A 20,180-nucleotide genomic window follows, 5' to 3' on the forward strand; every position below is an offset into this window, starting at 1 on the left:
CACTGCAACCACATGGTAGCCACTCTGCAGCTGGCAGGCATGAGGCATGCTGCGCTAACACAGGGCGGGGCGGAAGCTCTGCCTGACTTCCCAGAAGCCCAGTGAGAAGTCCAGGACAATCAGCAGGTGCTATGGGAAACTTGGCTGGCAGGCACCATGTCGTCCTGTATGACTGGCAGGACCGGCTCCTGCCTGAAGGCACCGATTCTTGGCGGCTCCTGACAAGGATTGAGAGGATTTGTGGGAGACAACCCTGAAGCCCTGAGCCCTCAACTCAATGAAGGGATTGCACTGGTGTAGACCCACAGCCATCCAGCTCTGTCACTGATGAAGGTCTGAACTGCCACAGTCTGCCCCCTTCGTGTCAGCCTTAAAGGTCGGTTTTAGGTGAGTTTCAACCACTGGCTGTAGATGGGTCCTTTGTTTACCAGTTTCCCCACATTCTTTCTGAGACCATTGCTAGTTTTTGTCTGCACCACTCTTGGGGAAAATAACTTGGACACCGCAGGTGGGAATACCAGTGGGCTACAAGCTGGAGCTTGGGCCTAGGACAGGGTGCGTTACCTTGGCATACTCAAACATGCAGAGGTCGGTGTACATTTCAAGTGCGAGGTTCTCGTGCCCACTCCTCTTGTACAGTTTGGCGGCCTCATGGAACTTCCCCTGGTAGGAAAACACATCTGCCAGAAACAGGTCATTGTTGGTCTCTCCCCGCTTCTTCCTCTCCTGGAAAAATTAGAAGCACAGGAAATGGCCTCTGCAGCCATGGGCAGGAAGCAGCCTTTACAAAGGTTAGATGTGGCTATTTCAAGTGAGGCCCCTGGGCCTTCCTACTGGAACCTGGGCTTGGCTCCTGGCTGTTGTCTCTCTCCCCTAGGTTCCCGCTGGGAACGCTTGACAACAAAAGCAGGCTTTTACCAGACAAGCAAAGATCAAAAAAAGATGCAAACCTTTGTTTGTTTAATGGAAATTCCTCAGGGTTGCTTTCCTGTGTATTCCAAGGCTATGACGGAATAGTTTGAATAGTGTGTGCTCTGACTCACCCATGACCCCTGAGCTCCCAAGATCTCCCAAATCTGCAGGCCCTGTTTGGCAGAGTTGTGGCTCATGGGGATGACAGAGCAGGAGAATGTTTAGGGTTTCTGCCCCAGAGGGATACCAATAAAATAGGATGACAAGTCTTACTATGTCCCTACTTCTAAAGAGAAGGTAAGAAATCCCACATGCTGAACATTCACTAGGTTCTGGGTATATACTTTATACAAACATGGCCCCTTTATTCCTCTCAGTAACCCTCAGGGTAGGTCTCACTACCCAAGTGTTAGAGTCAAGGATGCTGAGACTCAAGAAGAGGAACAGGTCAGGGTCAGACAGAGCTGGAATTTGGACGTAGTTCTGTCTGACTCCAGATATTCCTTGTATCACATAATACTGTCTTTTGAAGCAAGTGATGTCCCCAACAACACACACACACACTCTCACACACACACACACAAACACACACACACACTTAGCACAGCTAGGATAAAGCTTCTTCCTTCTGTGTCAGGGAACATTCACTTGTCTACAGCTCGAGTATTTGTAAACACTCAGTAGCACCCAAACCCTGAGCCCTAGCAGTTTCCTTTTACTTGTTTTCTAGCAAGAGCAGCATATCGGAGGACGATGAGCCATTGAATCAAACTCTTAGACAAGCTGGTGAAAGTTTTAACAGCTGGAGGCAATATGCTTCCACACTGACAGAAATCATCATTCTAAAAACCTGCACACAGCTCAGGCTCATCAAACAGACTAACTCCTAATAGTTGGAAATGAATTAAAATCTTGCAGTGAGATAAAAGACTGATTTTGGCTGGACATGGTGGCTCACACCTGTGATCCCTACACTTTGGGAGGCCAAAGGAGGAGGATCACTTGAGCCCAGGAGTTGTAGGCCAGCCTGGTCAATATAGCCAGACCCTATCTCTACAAAAAAAAAGATTTTACTAGACATGAAATTCAGGCCATATCCATTCTAGGCCCCAGGATATCACCATGACCAATAAGAACGATCTATGGCACTCAGCAGGTGCATGTCAACATGGGCAGGTTCTTTCCCCCCGTCAGCAGGACAAGAACATCTCCCCTATCCAAAAGGCACCCACTAAGGACCTGCAGTTCTCTGGAATTATGCTGAGCACCCAGATGTGTGCAACTAAGTCCGCGGGCAGTCGACATAGAGGACACTCAAAGGCACTTTACTTTTTTTCAAGAGACAATCTTAGGAGTTTACTTTAACGCACTTACCAGCTCATAGCACACGAGGAGAGGACTACATTTTGACCCCAGTAAGATGTGACAAATAATAGTTGGACCCCACAGCAATCAGTTACTTTTATAGAGAGGAAATTATGCTCCTTGGCTTCAGATGAAGACCCCCAGATCCAGGCCAGTGGATTTACAAGTGACAGAAGCACTGGGCATTTTGGGCAAGAGCTCCGAACAAGCCCTTTACCATGTGGGTAGGTAAACCCCAGAACATACAGACGCCCCTTGCAACACGTGGGTAGGGAGGGTACATTGCCAAGAGAGCATGAGCTTAGGAAACAGACTGGGCTTGAATTCCACCAAGTTTTTGGCTACGGACCCATGGGGACATGGCATCATCTCGCTGAGCCTTAATTTCCTCCTGCATGGGATAGGGAGAGCAACAGTACCTGCCTCATTCCATTAATGTGAAGATCTAGAACAGCACTCACATAAATCACACATGTGGCAGAGAGCAGCTTATACTATGAGGCTTAGCAGGCCGTGAGCTCCTGTCAGCCTCTCTCCTCCTCAGCTCTGTGCCCACTGAGCTCGGCACAAGGGCTGGCCCATGACAGGTGTTTATTATGAGGAAATGAATGAGAGGATCAAGACATTTGCTGATTTCCTCACTGTTTCCAACTGGGAATTCAAATGTATCTCACATTCCCATACCTTCACAATAAATATGTTCAGGAGAAAAAATGTGTACGCCTTTTAACAGACAGCCAGACAGCACTGAGATACACAGAAATTAAGAATAGTGTCAAAGGGCCGGGCATGGTAGCTCAAGTCTGTAATGCTAGCACTTTGGGAGGCTAAGGTGGGCTAATAGCTTGAGCCCACGAATTTGAAACCAGCCTGGGCAACAAGGGAAAACCTTGCTCTACAAAATATACAAGAAATTAATCAGGCGGAATGGCACATGCATGTGGTCCCAGCTACTTGGGAGGCTAGGTGGGAGGGTCATTTGAGCCTGGGAGATCTATGCTGCAGTAAGCCGTGATCGTGCCACTGCACTCGAGCCTGGGGAACAGAGTGAGACCTTGTTTCAGGGAAAAAAAAAAACCATAGTGTTGACCACCACCCAGCAAATGGCATACCTACAACCAGCTTCCTTAGCACACTGCAGGCCTATTGGGTTTGGATGACAAGGTCAATATTCTCAGCGGGAAACAGCAGGGCTGGGGGTTGCTCCAGAACTCTGGGGCGCTCAGTTCAGACCGTGGGCCTTGTTCCCCAGGTCCATTTCTGGGGAATGGAGCTCAGCTCACGTGCATTTGGGAAACTCCTCCAACACTATCAGATTACTGGAGTCTGACAGGATGGTGACTAGCTATCTGCCACCAGGAGGATGCAAACCAGTTCCTGAGAACCTACTGAATCCTCACAGCAGCCTGTGAGGTAGGTCCAATCCCTTTTCACAGACTAGAAACCCAACCCTGGAGAGATCCGGAACCCATGTGCCTCACCCAGCTATCACGCAACAGCTCACACTACCAGCTGCTGTCTCCCCCAGTGTGGCCACTCTGCCCCCAGAGCAAGGCTGTGGCCCAGATGTCCAGACACCAGTGAGCTCTGCTCCCATGTCCTCAGGGCTCTTGCCCGTTAGAAGGGCTGCCCCTAAAACAGGAACCCCAAATATGCCTTCTTGAGAAGGAAAAATGCTTCATCTTTTACCTCAATGCTGCTGATGAGCTCTAAATATCGGAGGTCTTGTACTCTGATGAAGGCCTGTGGGGAAGAAATAAACAATAAAATAAGCTGTCTTCTTGGCTTCAAAAGTGAGTGATTGGCTGGGGGTGGGAAGTCAAGCTCTATCTAGACAGTGAGCCAGTAAGGAGAGGAAGGGAGCAAGCACGAATTAATCACCGTGCGTGCAGGAGGTTATACCACCCAGCGAGGCGTGGCTTTATCCATGGGATTGGACCATGTAAAGAACAGCAAAGACGTCCCAGTTGCATCAATCATTTTGAGATCAGGTAAAACAAAACTGTGATGCCACAGTCTGTGGCAGTGCCTCCTTGGGAGACTCTCGACCCAAAGAAGAACAAGCCGGTCTGACCCTCTGGGGTGTCAGGCAGCATCACAGCAGGAGAGGATGAGATGCATGGACTGATGAGAGACTGCCTGCACATCTTGGCAACATGGGTAGAATGCAGCAGACAGCTATGCCTACCCAGTGGTGCCACAGACACAGGGGACCCAGAGCCCCTGGCACCACAGAGGGAGCAGAGGAGGGGAAAGCTGAGAGGGCATAAAGACAGATTCTGGAAGAAGGTGGAGGGGTAGGGAATGAATCCCGCCAAGTCCATGGAAGGCAAACGCTTATGTAAATCCTAAAATTGCAGCCCTTGCTTTGAACTCACAGTAAAGCCAGAGAGTTTAACTCACAGACCTCTAGAAGTATCTGAGGAACAAGCAGACTGGTGTTAGCTAAGCTAGTTTTGCTGCTTTCAGATTCTGCCCAGGGTTTGGAGGAGCACGAGCCACCAGGTCAGGCTGCTTTCAGGTGACTTTGTTGTCACCATTTATTGCCCCATTCAAAATGGGCTGACCTGTGCCTAGAGGAGGCAGTAGCTCCGGAGCCCTTTGAACCGAACACGCAGAGCAATCCTGACCACTTTGCAGCCTCCGCTCAGCAGCATGGCATCCTCCCTCCTGAAAAGACCTCGGGAGATGAGCAAGTCCCTGGCCTCTGGCTGCCTTGCAGGTGACCACAATGCAACTTCATCTTTTCATCCCACAGGACCAGGCTTCCTGTCAAGAGACTGAGGACCCAGGGAGAAACATGTCTCGGCCCCTTATCCCCCTCCACAATTCAGAGGTCCACATTCTAACAGGGAAAGCTGGTCAATTAAACAGATCATGACACCTCCCAGAGCTAAGGGCTCTCCAACTATGAACCAGATGCCTGGAGAACATGGATGAATGGTCTGAGCATGAGCAGGGGCGGGAGGCAGCGTTAAGTGAGGCATCAGAGTCAGAACCTGGCAAACAAGTGTTTGTGAAGAGGAATTCGTAGAAAAGGGCAATGTGGGCATCACATGGGCCAAGGAACATAGGGTTAAGACTACCTGTGTCCCAAGCTGTAGGTCTTACACAACACCCTCTAGATCTGGGTTTCCTTAAAGCGCCTTGAGAGGGCAACCCCGCAAAGCCCAGCACAGTGGCCAAGAGGGAAAGGAGCATTCGAGGTCCGAGTTCTCGCTCTGAGCCTACTTCTGTGCTTCTGGGCTCCAACTATCTTCTTCGTGGAAAGGGGCCTGCTACTGACACCCTCTCAAGGGTCTTTCTAGCTGTAGCTCAGCTGTGCTAGAGTCTAGGATTTGCCCATTAATAAATGTTTCCGAGTTCCTTCAACCTGACACATTTTGCAGCGTCAGGGCACCTGGTCAGAGTCACAAGGCCCCTGAATGAGCTCAGCAGAGGGAAGCCTGGGAACAGGGAGGCACCTGCAGCTCTGCTCAGGGTCTGGCGGGAGCTCAGCAGCTCTTCTCTGCCATCTAGTGGGGATGGCAGTCCATCTCTAAGAACCACTCTATCCAAACTGGTGAGCCTGAGTGCCTGGCACAGAGGAAAGAGGCGGGGGACTCGGGATTTAGATGAAATAGTAACTTCTAGCCTATCTTCAATATCATGTGGCTTTTTCAAAACAGCACGTTGCACACAATAGATATATACCATATACACTTACTTTTCAACTATAGTAAATCTGGCTGGGTGTGGTGGCTTATACCTGTAATCCCAGCACTTTGGGAGGCTGAGGCAAGAAGACTGCTTGAGCCCAGGAGTTCAAGACCCGCCTGGGCAACATAGTGAGTCCCCGTCTCAATATTTAAACAAATATATATATATTTATATATTCATAAATATCAGTAAACACTCATATAAAACCTTGTGGCTTTTTACAATCCTTTCTGTTCTAGGGATTTGTCATCTTCCTCCCTGCTGGCATTTCTGGGTGGGGCAGGAGAGGGAAGCTCCCTCCATGAAGATGCCTCCTCCCTCCTCTGAATTTTTTTTTTTTTTTTTTTTTTTTGAGACGGAGTCTTGCTCTATAGCCCAGGCTGGAGTGCCGTGGCACCATCTCGGCTCACTTCACGCTCTGCCTCCCAGGGTCACGCCATTCTCCTGCCTCAGCCTCCAGAGTAGCTGGAACTACAGGCACCCGCCACCATGACTGGCTAATTTTTTGTATCTTTAGTAGAGATGGGGTTTCACCGTGTTAGCCAGGATGGTCTTGATCTCCTGACCTCGTGATCCGCACGCCTTGGCCTCTCAAAGTGCTGGGATTACAGGCGTGAGCCGCTGCGCCCAGCCCCTCCTCTGAATTCTTATAGCCTCCTCCATCTCCACTTTCCTACACTGAGGACATCTAAAAATATAATCTAGATCATTGTTACACAACGATCACTTCCCTTGTTTAGTAATGGCTAGCATCTGCACAACCATCCCTGATTTAAATTCCCCTTTACAACATCTCTGTTAAGCCTCATGACTGCAGCGGGCGTTCTCACTACCCCCATTTCAGAACTGGGAGGACTGGGGCTCCAAGAAAAGTGGCTGGCCTGGGGTCCCAGAGCCCCTTATGTGACACAGCTCGTTCTCAGCCAGGCTTCTTAGTCCTGGTCTGGTCCAGTCTCCTCTCTTCATGCCTACAAGTCTTGATCTAACCCAAGGCGGGCATCACATCCCTCTTTGCCACTCCTTCAATATCAGCCCAGGAATATGGACAAAATGAGCAGCTCATTAATTGACTGTGGGGAGATAAAGAGGGAAGGGGTAGGGGAGAGAAGGTTGGAAGCCATTCCTTCCTCCATCTCAGGTTCTAGATGGAAACACAGCTCGGGAACATACTTGGGCTTTTCCTTATGTGCAGAAAGGGGTCAGATGTTCTCAGCCATCTCTCTAGCTTTCATAGACTAGGCCAGGAAAGGACACAACCAATCAAGTCCATGAATCCCACCATGAAGCTACATGGGAAGTGCCCACATTGCTGTCAGAATCAGAGACTTTGACCATCTCTCCCACCTTAGTTGGCAGATGCTAAGAAAAGCACCATTGTGCGCAGCATCATGGCCAGTGACTACACCGATAATAAAAGCCACCATTTACGGAGTGCCTGTGATGTGCCAGGCTACTAGCCAGGTGCTTCCCATACATAACAGCTAATAAGAGTGACAGCCAGAATCTGAGATGCTGCTCCTGGGTCAGACTTTATAGGCATCTTCCCACTTGATCCTCACAGCTTTGTGAGGATGGGACCTGTCATCACCCTACATCTATAGAGAAGCAATCTTAGAAAGGGTGTCACCTACCCAGGCCCACAGTGAGGAAGTGGCTGAGATACAAGCCCAGGTCAGCATAACCAGAGGCTGCTGCAGTCTACGGCCTCTCCGTGCCACCTGGTTCCCCATCTGCCTTCTTAAGGGACCCCACAAGGACCAAACTCCAGCTCCTGCTGGCTAGATGCTTACCTTCTTTGCTGTTTCAAAATCTAAACCTTCTGGCGCTTCCATGGCCAGTTCACGCCAATCAGTGTCTGTGACACCCAAGCAAGCAATCTGGTAGGCTTCCTTGAACAGTTTCCTATCCAGGTACTGGTACATGGGAGCAGACTGCAGGATTTCATCATGGGAAAAAAAGAAGACTGTTTTCAGAGCTATGGAAAGAACCAGATGCATACAGAGCCTGCCTCCAGATGCGTGGGACGATTACCCTTGCCTGGGGAGCAGCCCTGCAGCCGTCAATCAGCACCCTGCCCAGCCTTCCCAGCCCACCCCGTGTGCTCCATCCTGCACCTCTCTCACAGCTGGGCCACTGTGCTCCACAGCACAGACTCTCTGCCCATCCTCCCCTCCTTCCCACCTGCAGGACTGCCTTGCCATAGGATGTCATCCTCGCCTGGAATGCCTTTGCCCCTCCCCACTCTCCCTCTGGAAAATACCTATTTGGCTTTCAAGGCCCTGTTGAAATGTCACCTCTTCTGGAGAGTCCTTCCGAGCCCCTCAAGCCCCCACCCCAGGGGAAGGAGTCTCAGCTTCCTCTACCCTTTGTCCAGATCTCAGGTTGTGATGCAGTTATAGGCCTGTTCCCACAGCAACACCGTGCACAGCCCATGGGCAGTGGTGGGTTGTACCGGCCTCCCTCAGCAGACCCCCAGTCTATGTTTGCTGACAGAATGAATGAGTTTCTGGGACGAAGGGGTCTGGGATGTCCTCTTCTTCCAGGGACTGAGTCCAAGAAAGGTAAATGATTTGCTCCAAGTTACCCTGGAAGCCGCTGGAAACAGGTCTCCTGCTCCCTGCCCTGGGGACAGATGCCCTCCTATAAGATGGGGTTGCCTTGCTGTGAGTGCCCATGAATAGTTCCTAACAACTTCTCTTTCTTAGGTTTATAAAAGGCTTTTGGCTGTCCCCATAGTCTTGTGCAGTAGGTATTATTTCTCCCTGGCTACAGCCCAGGAAACCGAGACTCAGAGAGGACAAATGACCTGTCCCAGCAAATAGCTGGCAATAGCCAGAGGTGACTGGACTCCAGGTTCTGTGCCCTTTTCTGCCACATGTATGCACATGTGTATATGTGCATATGTGTGTGCAGGCCTGAGAATGAGTCTTGAGTTTGGCCAGGACATCTTTAACAAGGAAAGGCCTTGCCCTTATTTTAGGCCAGCCAGTGTGCTTCAGGGGCCTGCATCTCTCCTGGCTTCCTGGGCAGGGAAGAGAAATCAGCCAGGACCTCTGTGCTAATAGTTCCCAAATGTGGAGCTTGAAGTATTGTCTTCTCCACTTGGGGCTTTTGTCTGTCTTTGAAATTTACCGTCCCATCTTTTAGCTTTAGAATTGACAGAATTTTTATTTTATTTTATTTTGGTCTGTCTACTCTCAGAGCAAAACGTGGCTGCTTCCAAGTGCTTATCTTTTCCACCATGCCATCTCTCCTCATTGGCACATTAAATGCTCCCTTTAGGGGGGCAGCAGGCATAGGCTAGGGAGCAGGTGACCTAGAACCCAGGCCAGGCTCAGCCACATCCTAGGTTGGTGACTTTTTGGGTAAATCCATTAACTTCTGTTTAGATATCCTGCCCAGCTCAGGCTACCATGGGCAAAGGAGAGATGTGCTCCAAAAATGATGAAGCACTGGGCAAAATGCAGGCATGATCATTACCTTCACTGTATTTTCTCAGCACCAGCTCCTCACCATCTCCCAGGCTCTCCAGTCTTGTTCCCACCCCCACCTTTCCCTTTGTTTGAAAAGCTTCCCTGCTGCACTCTTCCTTTCCAGACCTCTCAGGGCTCAGATCAAGTTTCACCATCTCCTGGAAGCTTTCTCAAACTCCTGAAAGCTTTTCTTAAAGCACACAATGAGCTTTCCTTTCTGAAGTCCGTCAGCAAGTAGAGCCTGTTGCAATTTAGTTGTGTTTTGTGGTTTTTGCTATTTTATGAGTCAGTAATAAGGAGAAATAATAATAGAAATTTGGCTTGACAAAACCTGAAAGATGGGTATAATTAACCCCATTTCACAAAAAAGAAATGAGGCCCCAAAGAGTGAAATGAGTTGCTCTAGTTACAGCTGCTTGAGATGGCAGAGTCAGGACTGAAAGCCGGTGCTCCTTCCCCGAACCACACCAACTGCTTGCCATGCTGACTGCCCCATGAGTGGGACAGGCACTCAGACAGGCATATCACAGCTGAGCATATGATGGATGGCTAACACTTGGACTTACTTGGGAGGCACAATTTGAGTGGAGTTTTAAAAATAGACCCACTGAACAAATACTCTCTGAGCTATACTTTATCTTGCTGTTGGATTCCAAACATGAAGTCACCACTGCCTTGAGAAGCCCTCCTAGGGCTCGTTGTCCTACTTGGCAGCCCTGACAAACCAGTTCTTGCACAAGACAATGTAAATTTCGAAAGACAACCAAAAATTCCAAGACTGGGTCTGATGCTTTCTCCCTCCTCTCTGGGCCAAAACCACAGGATGGCCAGAGGCAGAGGCGACAGATGAACAGCCTTTGTCTTGAGAATGTGTTTCCTAACCCTTGGCAGTCCTGACCTGCTGCGTCAGCAGGACGGCCTTGGTGCAGTCAGCAAGACTTTGCTGCTGAATCTTAAAGTCCTGGCAGAGGAAGCCCCAGGCTGCCCCTCTGGCTCCTCTTGGCCGGCCACAGTCAGGGAGCAGCAAACTACATTTATTTTTGAGGTCAGGATGGCAATCTTGGGAGAAAACCTTTTAATAAGCAGAGCTAGTTTGGGGCAATTGAGGGAGATGAGTTCCTGGTGGATGTGGTGCGTGGGTTTGTAACGGGGCAGAAAAGGATGATGAGGACACAGTCCAGGAAAAGCTGTTTGTGCCCCTTGTCCTGCTGCCACTTCCACCCACCTCATTCCCTTCTTCCTCTTGCTTTCTGGTCTTTTTCCTCAGATCTGAATTCCACTAACATTTCTGAATTCCACTAACATTTCTTGAATAGCTGTTCTGTGTCAGGCATGGATGATGGGCATTTCCCCAGTAAATCTTGCAGTCATGAGTTTCGAGGGTATCATCAGCTTAGAAGAAGTGGGCTCTAGCCTGAAGCTGAGTTGTGTGGGGAAAACAGACTGACAGAGCCTAGCGGAAGGGAAATCTGGAAATTTCCCTAAAAGTCTTTCAAAGGTACACATGCTTTGACCCAGCAATTTCACTTCTAGGTATTTATGCCAAGGCGCCAAGTTGGGACAGGTGCAAGGACCTAGCTAGAAAGATGCCTGCTATTTACAATAATACAAAAAAGCTGTAAGCAGCAAACATGTCCAGTAGGACTGGTAAAGAAAGCTGTGGAACATCCACAAGACACAATAAAATGCAGCTATAAATACAAGGCAGGTGGGGCCTAGGCAGGAGGGAGGGGTGCTGGCTATAAAAAGCACAACACCAGGCACCTTGTGGTGGTGGCAGTGTTCAGTGCCATGACTGTGGTGGGAGATTACACATGCCAACATGGGTGGGAAGATCACTCTAGAGCTTTGCACACTGTTACCGTTGAGGGAAACTGGGCAAAGGGTCTAAGGGATCTCTGTATTATTTCCTACAATTTATGTGAGTCTACAATTACCCTAAATTTTGCCATGCAGGATAAGAACATTTACCATATACTGACACAGAACCATGCTTTAGGAGATTGCTGAGTGAAAAGGCCAGATGACTAGTTTACAGCCAGCACTTCATAGACAGTGATGGGGCTGCCATAACCGAATGTGAGGTGAAATGAGAAGATAGCCATAAAGGAAGGGATGAGAAGTCTTGTTTACAGGCCAGGCTCAGGGAATACAGTAAATCTGAGGTTCCATCTATAGGTAGCAATACATATACACATAAAAGTCATGAAAAGTATTTGCAGTGTGATTCCACTTTTGTTTAAAAATGTTCTTATAAAATCACATGCTCCTAACTGTATATTATGCATATATTATATATACACATAGAAAAGCTCTAAGCAGATGTATTTCAATATGTTTAAGAGTGATTCTGTCCTGAGGATGGGATGCTGAAGGCTAAAGTTTCTCGCTATGCACGTCTCTGTTTTATGGCAATTCTACAGTGAGCACCATCTGCCTGGGGTGCAGAAGGCAGAGGGGAGACCATCCTGCATTCGGGAGGTCAATCTCAGCCGCCTGTCTGTGGTTCTGCCCTCCCCCATTCTGTGGCTTCACCCTTCAGTGCCCCATTTCTGTTCTGGCCACCTCCTAGTTCAGGGGGCTTGTGCAGAGTCCCATGCTCCCTTATTGGCTCACAGACCTCAGCCCACACCCCCCACCCACTCATTCTCTCTCTCTCCTCTCTCTCACACACACATCACCACCATCACACACGTGCTCACACACACACTCTGCCGGACTCCCGGCTTTGCTGCTCACTCCATTCGGCCCCACGCTGGGCTCTCCGCAAAACACACACTGCTGACAACACTGCATACCCCTCCCATCCCTACAGAAAGGGGACCAGGAAGAAACTGACGTTCAGGGAGGTTGAGCTGTTTGCCCCCAGTCACACAGGTTGCAAGGAGTGGAGACAGGGCTGCAGGTTCCAGGTCCAGACTGCCTCCCACGACATCACAGCTGCCATTCTTCTCTCTTTGCTACTCTCTCCCCAAAGCATCAGCAAAGGGCCCAGCTTCCCTGGTCTTATTGGCCTTGCCAGCACTAAGAGTGGACAGGTGCTCCCAGTTACCTGTGGCACCTCCACAGCAGAAATGGAGAAGACGTGGAGGCAGAAGATCTTGGAGCCATTGTAGCCAACCACAAAGCCCTGCAGCTTCTGCCGGTGCACAGGGAAGGTGCTGGCTTTGATGTTGAGGTAGCCTCCTCCAGAGAAGCAGAGCATGTCCTCACACTGGGTGTTCCAGGCCACGCTGTTGGCGTTTGGTTCCTGGGGGACAGGGACAGTGGGGATCCTGTGAGAACCACCCTGGGCTTGGGCAGCGCTCACACATTTCAGCCCAATACCCTCTTAAAGACTGAATCCCACTAAATTGCTTACAGCGGGATGGAGGGAAAAGGAGGAAAGGGGACCACAAAGAAATGAACAGAGGCAAGCCCCTCCATGCACCTGCGTGTTGTTAGAATTTTTGAGTAAGCAAGCATTACTTTTGAAAAAAAAATTATTCTCCTGAAATATGCTCATACCTTTCTGACTAGGATCTTTTACAATGACTAAATCTTTTATAATGAGCATGGATTGTTTTTTATAATGAGAAAAAATCAACATAGTTGTTTTATATGTAGAGGGAGGGGCAGTGGAGAAGAGGAAAAGCCAGCAGGCAATGTTATAGCTGGGAATGCTGATGTCTCCTGGCAGGGCTGAGAATCACCTCCCCTAGCCTGCTACAGAGCCAGCAGTGGGGATGGGGCAGCTCAGACGCCCTTCCACACTTGTATGATTCTACGCTCAGACACAAACGCTCAGACACAAGATTCACATTTGGGGCCAGCTACGCCCCCTATAGGTGGGAGGTGAGGCTGGGGAGAAGGGAGGTAACATTTCAGGGCCCATTTTGTGCCCAACACTGAGCTAGGCACTGTAGTATCTCGTGTATTCCTGTAGCAATTCTGTGAGGGGCAATTACTAATTTCATTTTAGAGAAAAGTAATCAAGGCTCAGAGAGGCTCACTAACTTAAGATCACACAGTAAGGGATGCAGGCAGGACCCAAGCCCAGGTCAGCTTGAAGGCTGTGCCCTCTCTTTCCCCAAAACCATTCTACTCTCTCAGGGACATGAGTGAGTTGAGACTGACAGGGAGTCACCTCTGGGCTAGAGGTGGCCAGGTAACCCCTTCTAACTGACTGAGGCTGCTCCCCACTCCAGACCCCTCCCCCTATCGGTTCTGCTGCTGAGAACAAGGAGGAGCCTGGTAAAGGGACTGAATCTGCCCATAACATCAGGAAACCCTGTAGTGGCTGAGGAAACCAGTCAGGAGGGGCTCCAGCTTTGGGGGGAGCTTCATTCTGGAAAATCAGTCCTAACCACCTACAAAGACCGAAAGAGAGAAAGAATGGCGCGAGCCCAGCAAAAGCCAGCCAGGCCCTGGGCACAGAGCTGCTGGGCTGTCTTCTCTGGTGACACACTTCCTCAGGTCACAGGGCTGGATGACTCCACTAAACAACGCCTACGCCTCCAAGCACTTCGCATTCTGCTAGCTCTTCTAGCATTCTTGTGAATTAAGTAGAAGGCCAGGCTTGCCCATCCCCTTCCCCCTTTCAGATGACAAAACATCCTGTTTCCTTCCCACACTGTAGGTGCGCATAGACACAGGCAGGCCTGCAGCAGGTGACGCAGACTTCTGCAAAGGAAGTGCATCCATTGCTCCATTCACTGAGTGCCAACGTCATGCCCCTCTCAGAGTCATTGCCCCATTTCTTGTTCATGGTAAATGCTTAAGAAAGGCTCTGCTGGCTCAGAGCCTTTGGTTTCCATTGGCAAGGAAACCAAAGTTAAAGAGGCCAGTCCAGGCCCTGCGGCTTGTGCCTGTGTGGGAGGAGCAGGTTGTGGCCCAGGGCCTCTGGGACTCTGCGCCTGTGCTTGGCCCCTGCCCCTCCCAGAGACCTGCCTGGGCCAGAGCAGGAGAGCCTCCTGCAGGGATTAGGAAGCTAGAGGAGGGTCTCTAATCAAAGGACGATGCCCCTGGGCCCTCTCGGGGACTTCACCTGAAAAAGCAGCTCCTTGGTGTCAATGTCATACACCAGGCAAGTGTCATTTTCATCTACCACAGCCAGCTTCTTACGGGAGGCACTCATGTCCAAGCAGCGCACAGCTGTGGCCTGCTTCAGCAGGATGATAGCAAAGAGATTGTCCACAAAGATCTTCAGGATCTGGCAAAATTTCAGCGAAAACAGTGTCAGTCACCATGGCAACAAGATCCTGGCCCACTGCCAGGCCCTTGGAATCCCATGTGCTCTGCAAGAATAATTCCCACCACTTTCACCAGAAGTTCTGTGCAGGGAAAAGGACTCATCAAAAGAAAGAGGGGAGTGGGGCGTTGGCTTATCCTTAGGAGGCCAGAAGCAAGGTTCATCAGAGGCTGCAGAAGTAATGACAGACCCGAGACAGGCTGAGCTCACTTCAGTGTCTGTTCAGACTGGGGATTTGTTGATGACATTACCCAAACTGCAGCATTAGGAGATGCCACCTAGCAGAGATCTGAGTCACGAACTAACACAGGAAAAGGCTACTATGAACACTGATGAGACATGTGGTAGAAAATCATAATAATGATGATAGTGATGATGATAGCTATCATTTACTGATATCCCTGGTTTAAAAAAAATTTTTTTAGAGATAGGGTCTTGCTATGTTGCCCAGGCTGACCACAGTGGCTATTCACAGGTATAATCATATCACACTGCAGCCTCAAACTCCTGGGCTCAAGAAATCCTCCTGCCTCAGCCTCCTGAGTAGCTGGGACAACAGGTACCCTCCACCATGCCTGTTTTAATACCCCTTGTGTTTTTTTTGTTTTGTTTTGTTTTTAACATTGGCTTTAACTCCCAACCTGGATGATATCTGTTTTTGACAGCCCTATGAAATATGTGGTATTATCCTCATGTAAAACCAGCCTCACAGAGGTAAAGTGATCTGCCCAGGATGACAAAGCCAGTGAGTAGCTAAGTAAGAACATGACCTCAGGCCCACCTGACCCCATAGTCCATGCTCCCATTGGAAATGAGAGCTGCCTGAGAAAGAAGCAGCCCTTCCTCCCCCTGGCATTGCTACTTGACTTCACCCACTGCTCTCATGCCCCGTGACTTCCATCCCCAGCAAAGACCTGACAAGCCTCAGCCATAAGCATCTGTTGCACAGCTTGGCTGTCAGGCTAATGCAGCTACATTGTCACTTTCAAAGTTCCATGTAGCAACCCACTTAGAACTTCTTTTTCTTATGCTGAGCAAAGAACACACGTGTACACACACACACACACACACACACACAGAAATCTGTGTAACTTTGTGTAACATGGATATCCTACATCTAACTGGCCAAAGGGCCCATTTTTCTTATGACACCTATCAGTATTCTGAGGACCCAGCATTCTTCAGGACACATGCTGGAACGCACTGCCTTAATCCACTCACTGCCCTAATCAGGAGCTGACCTAGGTAACGATCTCTGCCTCCCTCTAGAAATCCACAGAAGCAGCATCTCTAACAAATCTCCCACCTTCTGGAGACTTTAAGCCACTAATCCAGTCTACATGTAGCCAAAGGTTATAGCTCAACTCTGCCAAAACGTGGGCCTGCTAGGAGTGTGAGGGCCACAGCACCTTTGGCCTAAGGCTGTCCTCAAAAAAACTGAACTCAGGGCTGCCCCACAATTCACCCATGGAGGAGAGAAGCCCTTTTCCTGCCCTGAGAACCCAGCTCAGAGTCATTGCTAGACGGGTCACCCACGTGTGCATGTGGATTATCAGCCTGACAGGAGACCTGAGGGAGCACTCACCTGTCCATTCTTCAGCCCCACTAACAGGCCTTCCCTTCCAGGAGGGCCGCCGATCACCTTGATGTAACGAATGAGAGACTCCATCTGCCACTCCCGTTCCTTCACTCCACTGAAGGACAGGCACTGCAGCCGTTTCTCCTAGGAAGCAAACCCAGCTCTGCATGGAAATTCAACAGAATAAGTGCTCCCAGACCTCCCCAAGGAGGTCTTCCTGCCCCTAAGGGGTGAAAATACCTGCACATTCAGTGTCTATCTATCTAACCCAACGTAGACCCCATGATTGGCATCGTTAATCCAAGACTCCACGCAAGGCTTCCCCACGGAGACCAATTCAGCCTCAGATCTTCAATGCAAACCCCCATCCAGGCAGCCTAGGCCAGAGGCAGCACTCAAAAGTACACATACTTGCCCGACCTATCCTGTAATTTGTGGCAACCCTAAACCGCTTGAAGTTCTAGACTTTATTTATTTATTGATTTTTGAGACAGAGTCTCACTCTGTCACCCAGGCTGGAGTGCAGTGGCGCTATCATAGCTCACTGCAGCCTCCAATTTCTGGCTCAAGCAATCCTCCTGCCTCAGCCTCCCAAGCAGCTGGGACTACAGGCAAGCACCACCACACCCAGCTAATTAAATATATATATATTTTTTTTTGGTAGAGATGGGGTCTGTTTGTTTTCTAGACTGCTTTCGAACTACTAGCCTCAAGCAATCATCCTGCCTTGGCCTCCCAAAGTGCTGAGATTTACAGGTGTGAGCCACTGCACCCAGCCCGGTTCTAGACTTTGAGAGATTTTAATAGTATTTTACACTACAGTGATTCCTAAAGAATTCTTTTATCACCTCCAACAGAACTATGTAAAACTAAATCCACCTCTACTTCCAAGATGCTGGGCTAGCCTTCTCTCAAAGTCTTTCCAAACTTCTCTTGGCATTGACTTAGACACTCTCTAGGAATCTTGAGAAATTTTTTTCTATGAAAAAAAAAATCAGGAATTAAAACTTCTTTGACAATTACTGAGTTGATACAAATTTTATGTGTATATGCTTATCAATAAAAACTATCTTCATTTTGTACACCAATTTATGTTTTAAGTCATTAAAATATATCTAATCCTAGTATGACAAAATGTTCTGCAATAGAACAAGGTATTCTTGGCTAGACACAGGGGCTCACACCTATAATCCCAGTACTTTGGGAAGCTGGACAGGTCTCAAACTCCTGGGTTCAAGCATTCCTCCCACCTTAGCCTCCCAAAGTACAGCCTCGCATCCCTACTAAAAATAAAAAATTAGTTGGGTGTGGTGGCATGTGCCTGTGGTGCCAGCTACTCAGGAGGAGGACTGCGTGAGCTTGGGAGGTCAAAGCTGCAGTGAGCCATAATTGTGCCACTGCATTCCAGCCTGGGCAACAGAGTGAGACCCTGTTTCAAGAAAAGTATATTTTTAAAAATAATAAAATAAAACAAAAAAACATTCTCCAGTTTATGGCTCATGACTTGCTGATAGAGTCTGGTTCATCCAGATGCCAGGAAAATGAAAGCCAATAAGCACCACTTAGTTTGATGGAACAGACTTGTTTTCTAGTGACCAGTTTTAAAACCATGAGGTGGGCACCCTATCATCGGGGGGAGCACAAATGGAATTCAGCCCAACTCCTCCAACATGCTGCTGCCCACCTGGCACAGGATGATGTGATTAGCACACACTACCAGGAGATTGCACTCAAACTTCTTGACAATCTTCTCCTTTACCCGGTAATGCATGTCTGATGAGTCCTCTGAATACAACTCATAGATGAGGATTTTCTCTGGCAGTTGGATAGCCAATCGATTTCTGTAGATGGCAATCTTCTTGACAAGCTCTTTGCATTTAATCCGAACTGTCAAAGAAAAAAATATTGAGTTCTAGCAAGAGGTCGTTATGTAAGGTGGAAGGCAGAGAAATTAAAAGCCATCATTTACTTAGAGCTACCGGCAATTAAAGCGACATACTGTCATTGAAAAATCTTTAGAGTATCTAATACATACAATCAACTCTGCTGAACCCTGAGATCCAAAGTCCTACAGGACACAATCTTCATGGTCCATGGCTGACAACTGAGTATGGAAATAAACTACTCACTGTTACCCTCACTTGCTGGATACAAATATAAACTCCTCTGCACAGCACTAGTGGCCCCTGGTGATCAGAAGCCTGCCTAAGTAACTGACCTCACCTCTGGCCTCTCCCTGCCCACCTCCTTGACAAACGGGGAAGACACATAATTTCTGGTACACACCAGGCTCTACACTCCCACTACAGACCAGGTGGAGAAAATGGCCCTGAGGGGGACACTGTGGAGCTGCCCAAGGGGCTTTGCCCTAACCACCACAGCCAGAATCTTCAAAAAGATAGGGTTCCCCAGGGGGACCAAAGGACACTCATCTCAATCTACAAGACAACCCCCCATCTGGATCCCTTGCAAAGGCACCCAGCAGTGCACTAAGGCCAGCACATCCAGATATGAATACACCTGAAGTAAGTGGATTCTGAGTCTATTTAACCAGCACAGCAACTTAAGTGGACAGAGGGAGAGAACGTGGTCTTAGGGCTTGGAATGACTATGCTAGGCCTGGAACCCTGATTTTCTGACTAAGCCTGTGCCAATCCAATTCCGCTGCTCATCTCTGGCAGAAGGACCCACCAGGAGGCAAGTGGAGACGGGGCTGAGGGAGAAGCACCCCAGAGTGACTCTGACTGGAAAGGATAAAGGTCCACGAAGACCCATGCAAGTCAACCACCTGGCTCCAACCTGTCATAAATCATCCTCCCTCACTCAGGAAATTCATGTACTCCTTGAAATTATGTGCAAAATTCTGAGTTGGTACATTTTTCTGAAAGGATTTAATTGCTTTCATGAGATCCTCAAGGAGATTGGCATCCCTACTTCCCCCACCAAAACAACAACAAAAAAAACCAAGACACAGACCCAGTGGCTAACATGTTTGCAAAACGCCAAGGAGAAACCTTTCCTGTCATTTCAAGTGCCCTGTCACCAGCTCTTTCCACCTGCTTCCACCTGTCCCTCTTCCCAAGGTCTCGACCTGCCTCTTACCTTTCTGCTCAGTGATCAGGTGCTGCACAATGACGTCAGTCATGCTATCCCTGTAGGCATAGCGGTCCTTGTAGAGCCCATGGACTGTGCTGAAAATAAGCTGGTAGAAGGAAATGGTGCCGTCCTGGCAGCCGACCACCTGCAGGGTGAGAGAACTGTCAATTCCCAGCTCTCTGGAGAAAGTCTGCACTCCCATTTGTCAGACACAAACCCCAGTGATGGGACTCTTGAAACACGGCAGCTGCTCAGTGCCTCTTCAAGCCATGGCCCCACAGAACAAACTTCCTCTTCTTACCACATAGTTGGAATCCGGTTTCGCTTGACACGTCCACACCCAGGAGTTCTGCTCCCCAACAGTCCCAAGCCGCACTCCATCCTTGGTGAAAAGAGATACTTGCTTGTCTGAACCCCCCAGCAAAATGTACTCCCCTTTAGTAAAGTAGCTGATGCAGCAGGGGTCAAAGTTCAGTGCCCGATCCTTTCCAATCTGCAGAAAAAGAACACACACCAAGGGAAAAACCATTTCCGAATCCATAACCATTGCAATACAATTAAGGGCTTTTCTCGCCAACTTTAGAGAGAGTTGGGAAGACAGGGAGAGCTGGCCAGCCTTTTCTCCTGTGTCATCCCACGGTGAACACGGGCCTCTCCGCCTCTGCATCTCCCTACTCCTCCTCCACACAGCCAAATCCTCAGCTCCTAGAGTCAGTGGCACCTCCCCTAGTCCCTCCCAAGCGCTCCAGGAGTGCAGGAGTGTGTCAGGGCTCCTCAGCCAAGATGGAGACTGTGGGTGGTTTTGCTCCCAAAGGCCCCCCCCTCC

General features: G+C 49.1%; 1 protein-coding gene across 3 annotated transcripts in view; it reads right to left on the reverse strand.

The window, feature by feature from the left end:
* Positions 1–20,180, reverse strand: part of IFT122 (intraflagellar transport 122) — an 83,775-nt gene that overhangs the window by 26,803 nt on the left and 36,792 nt on the right. For 2 of the 3 annotated variants that reach the window (XM_032149834.2, XM_058437340.1), the window contains 9 exons: positions 19,656–19,847; positions 19,361–19,499; positions 17,943–18,145; positions 16,265–16,402; positions 14,476–14,640; positions 12,502–12,699; positions 7,767–7,907; positions 3,967–4,020; positions 565–726 (listed from right to left, as the gene is read on the reverse strand). In XM_032149834.2, the coding sequence (XP_032005725.2) occupies positions 565–726; positions 3,967–4,020; positions 7,767–7,907; positions 12,502–12,699; positions 14,476–14,640; positions 16,265–16,402; positions 17,943–18,145; positions 19,361–19,499; positions 19,656–19,847 (1,392 nt within the window). The remainder of the gene's footprint in view (positions 1–564; positions 727–3,966; positions 4,021–7,766; positions 7,908–12,501; positions 12,700–14,475; positions 14,641–16,264; positions 16,403–17,942; positions 18,146–19,360; positions 19,500–19,655; positions 19,848–20,180) is intronic. The other variant, XM_058437339.1, reaches the window with a different exon arrangement.

This window comes from Hylobates moloch, unplaced genomic scaffold, assembly GCF_009828535.3.
Source record: "Hylobates moloch isolate HMO894 unplaced genomic scaffold, HMol_V3 SCAFFOLD_4, whole genome shotgun sequence".
Lineage (NCBI taxonomy): Eukaryota > Metazoa > Chordata > Mammalia > Primates > Hylobatidae > Hylobates > Hylobates moloch.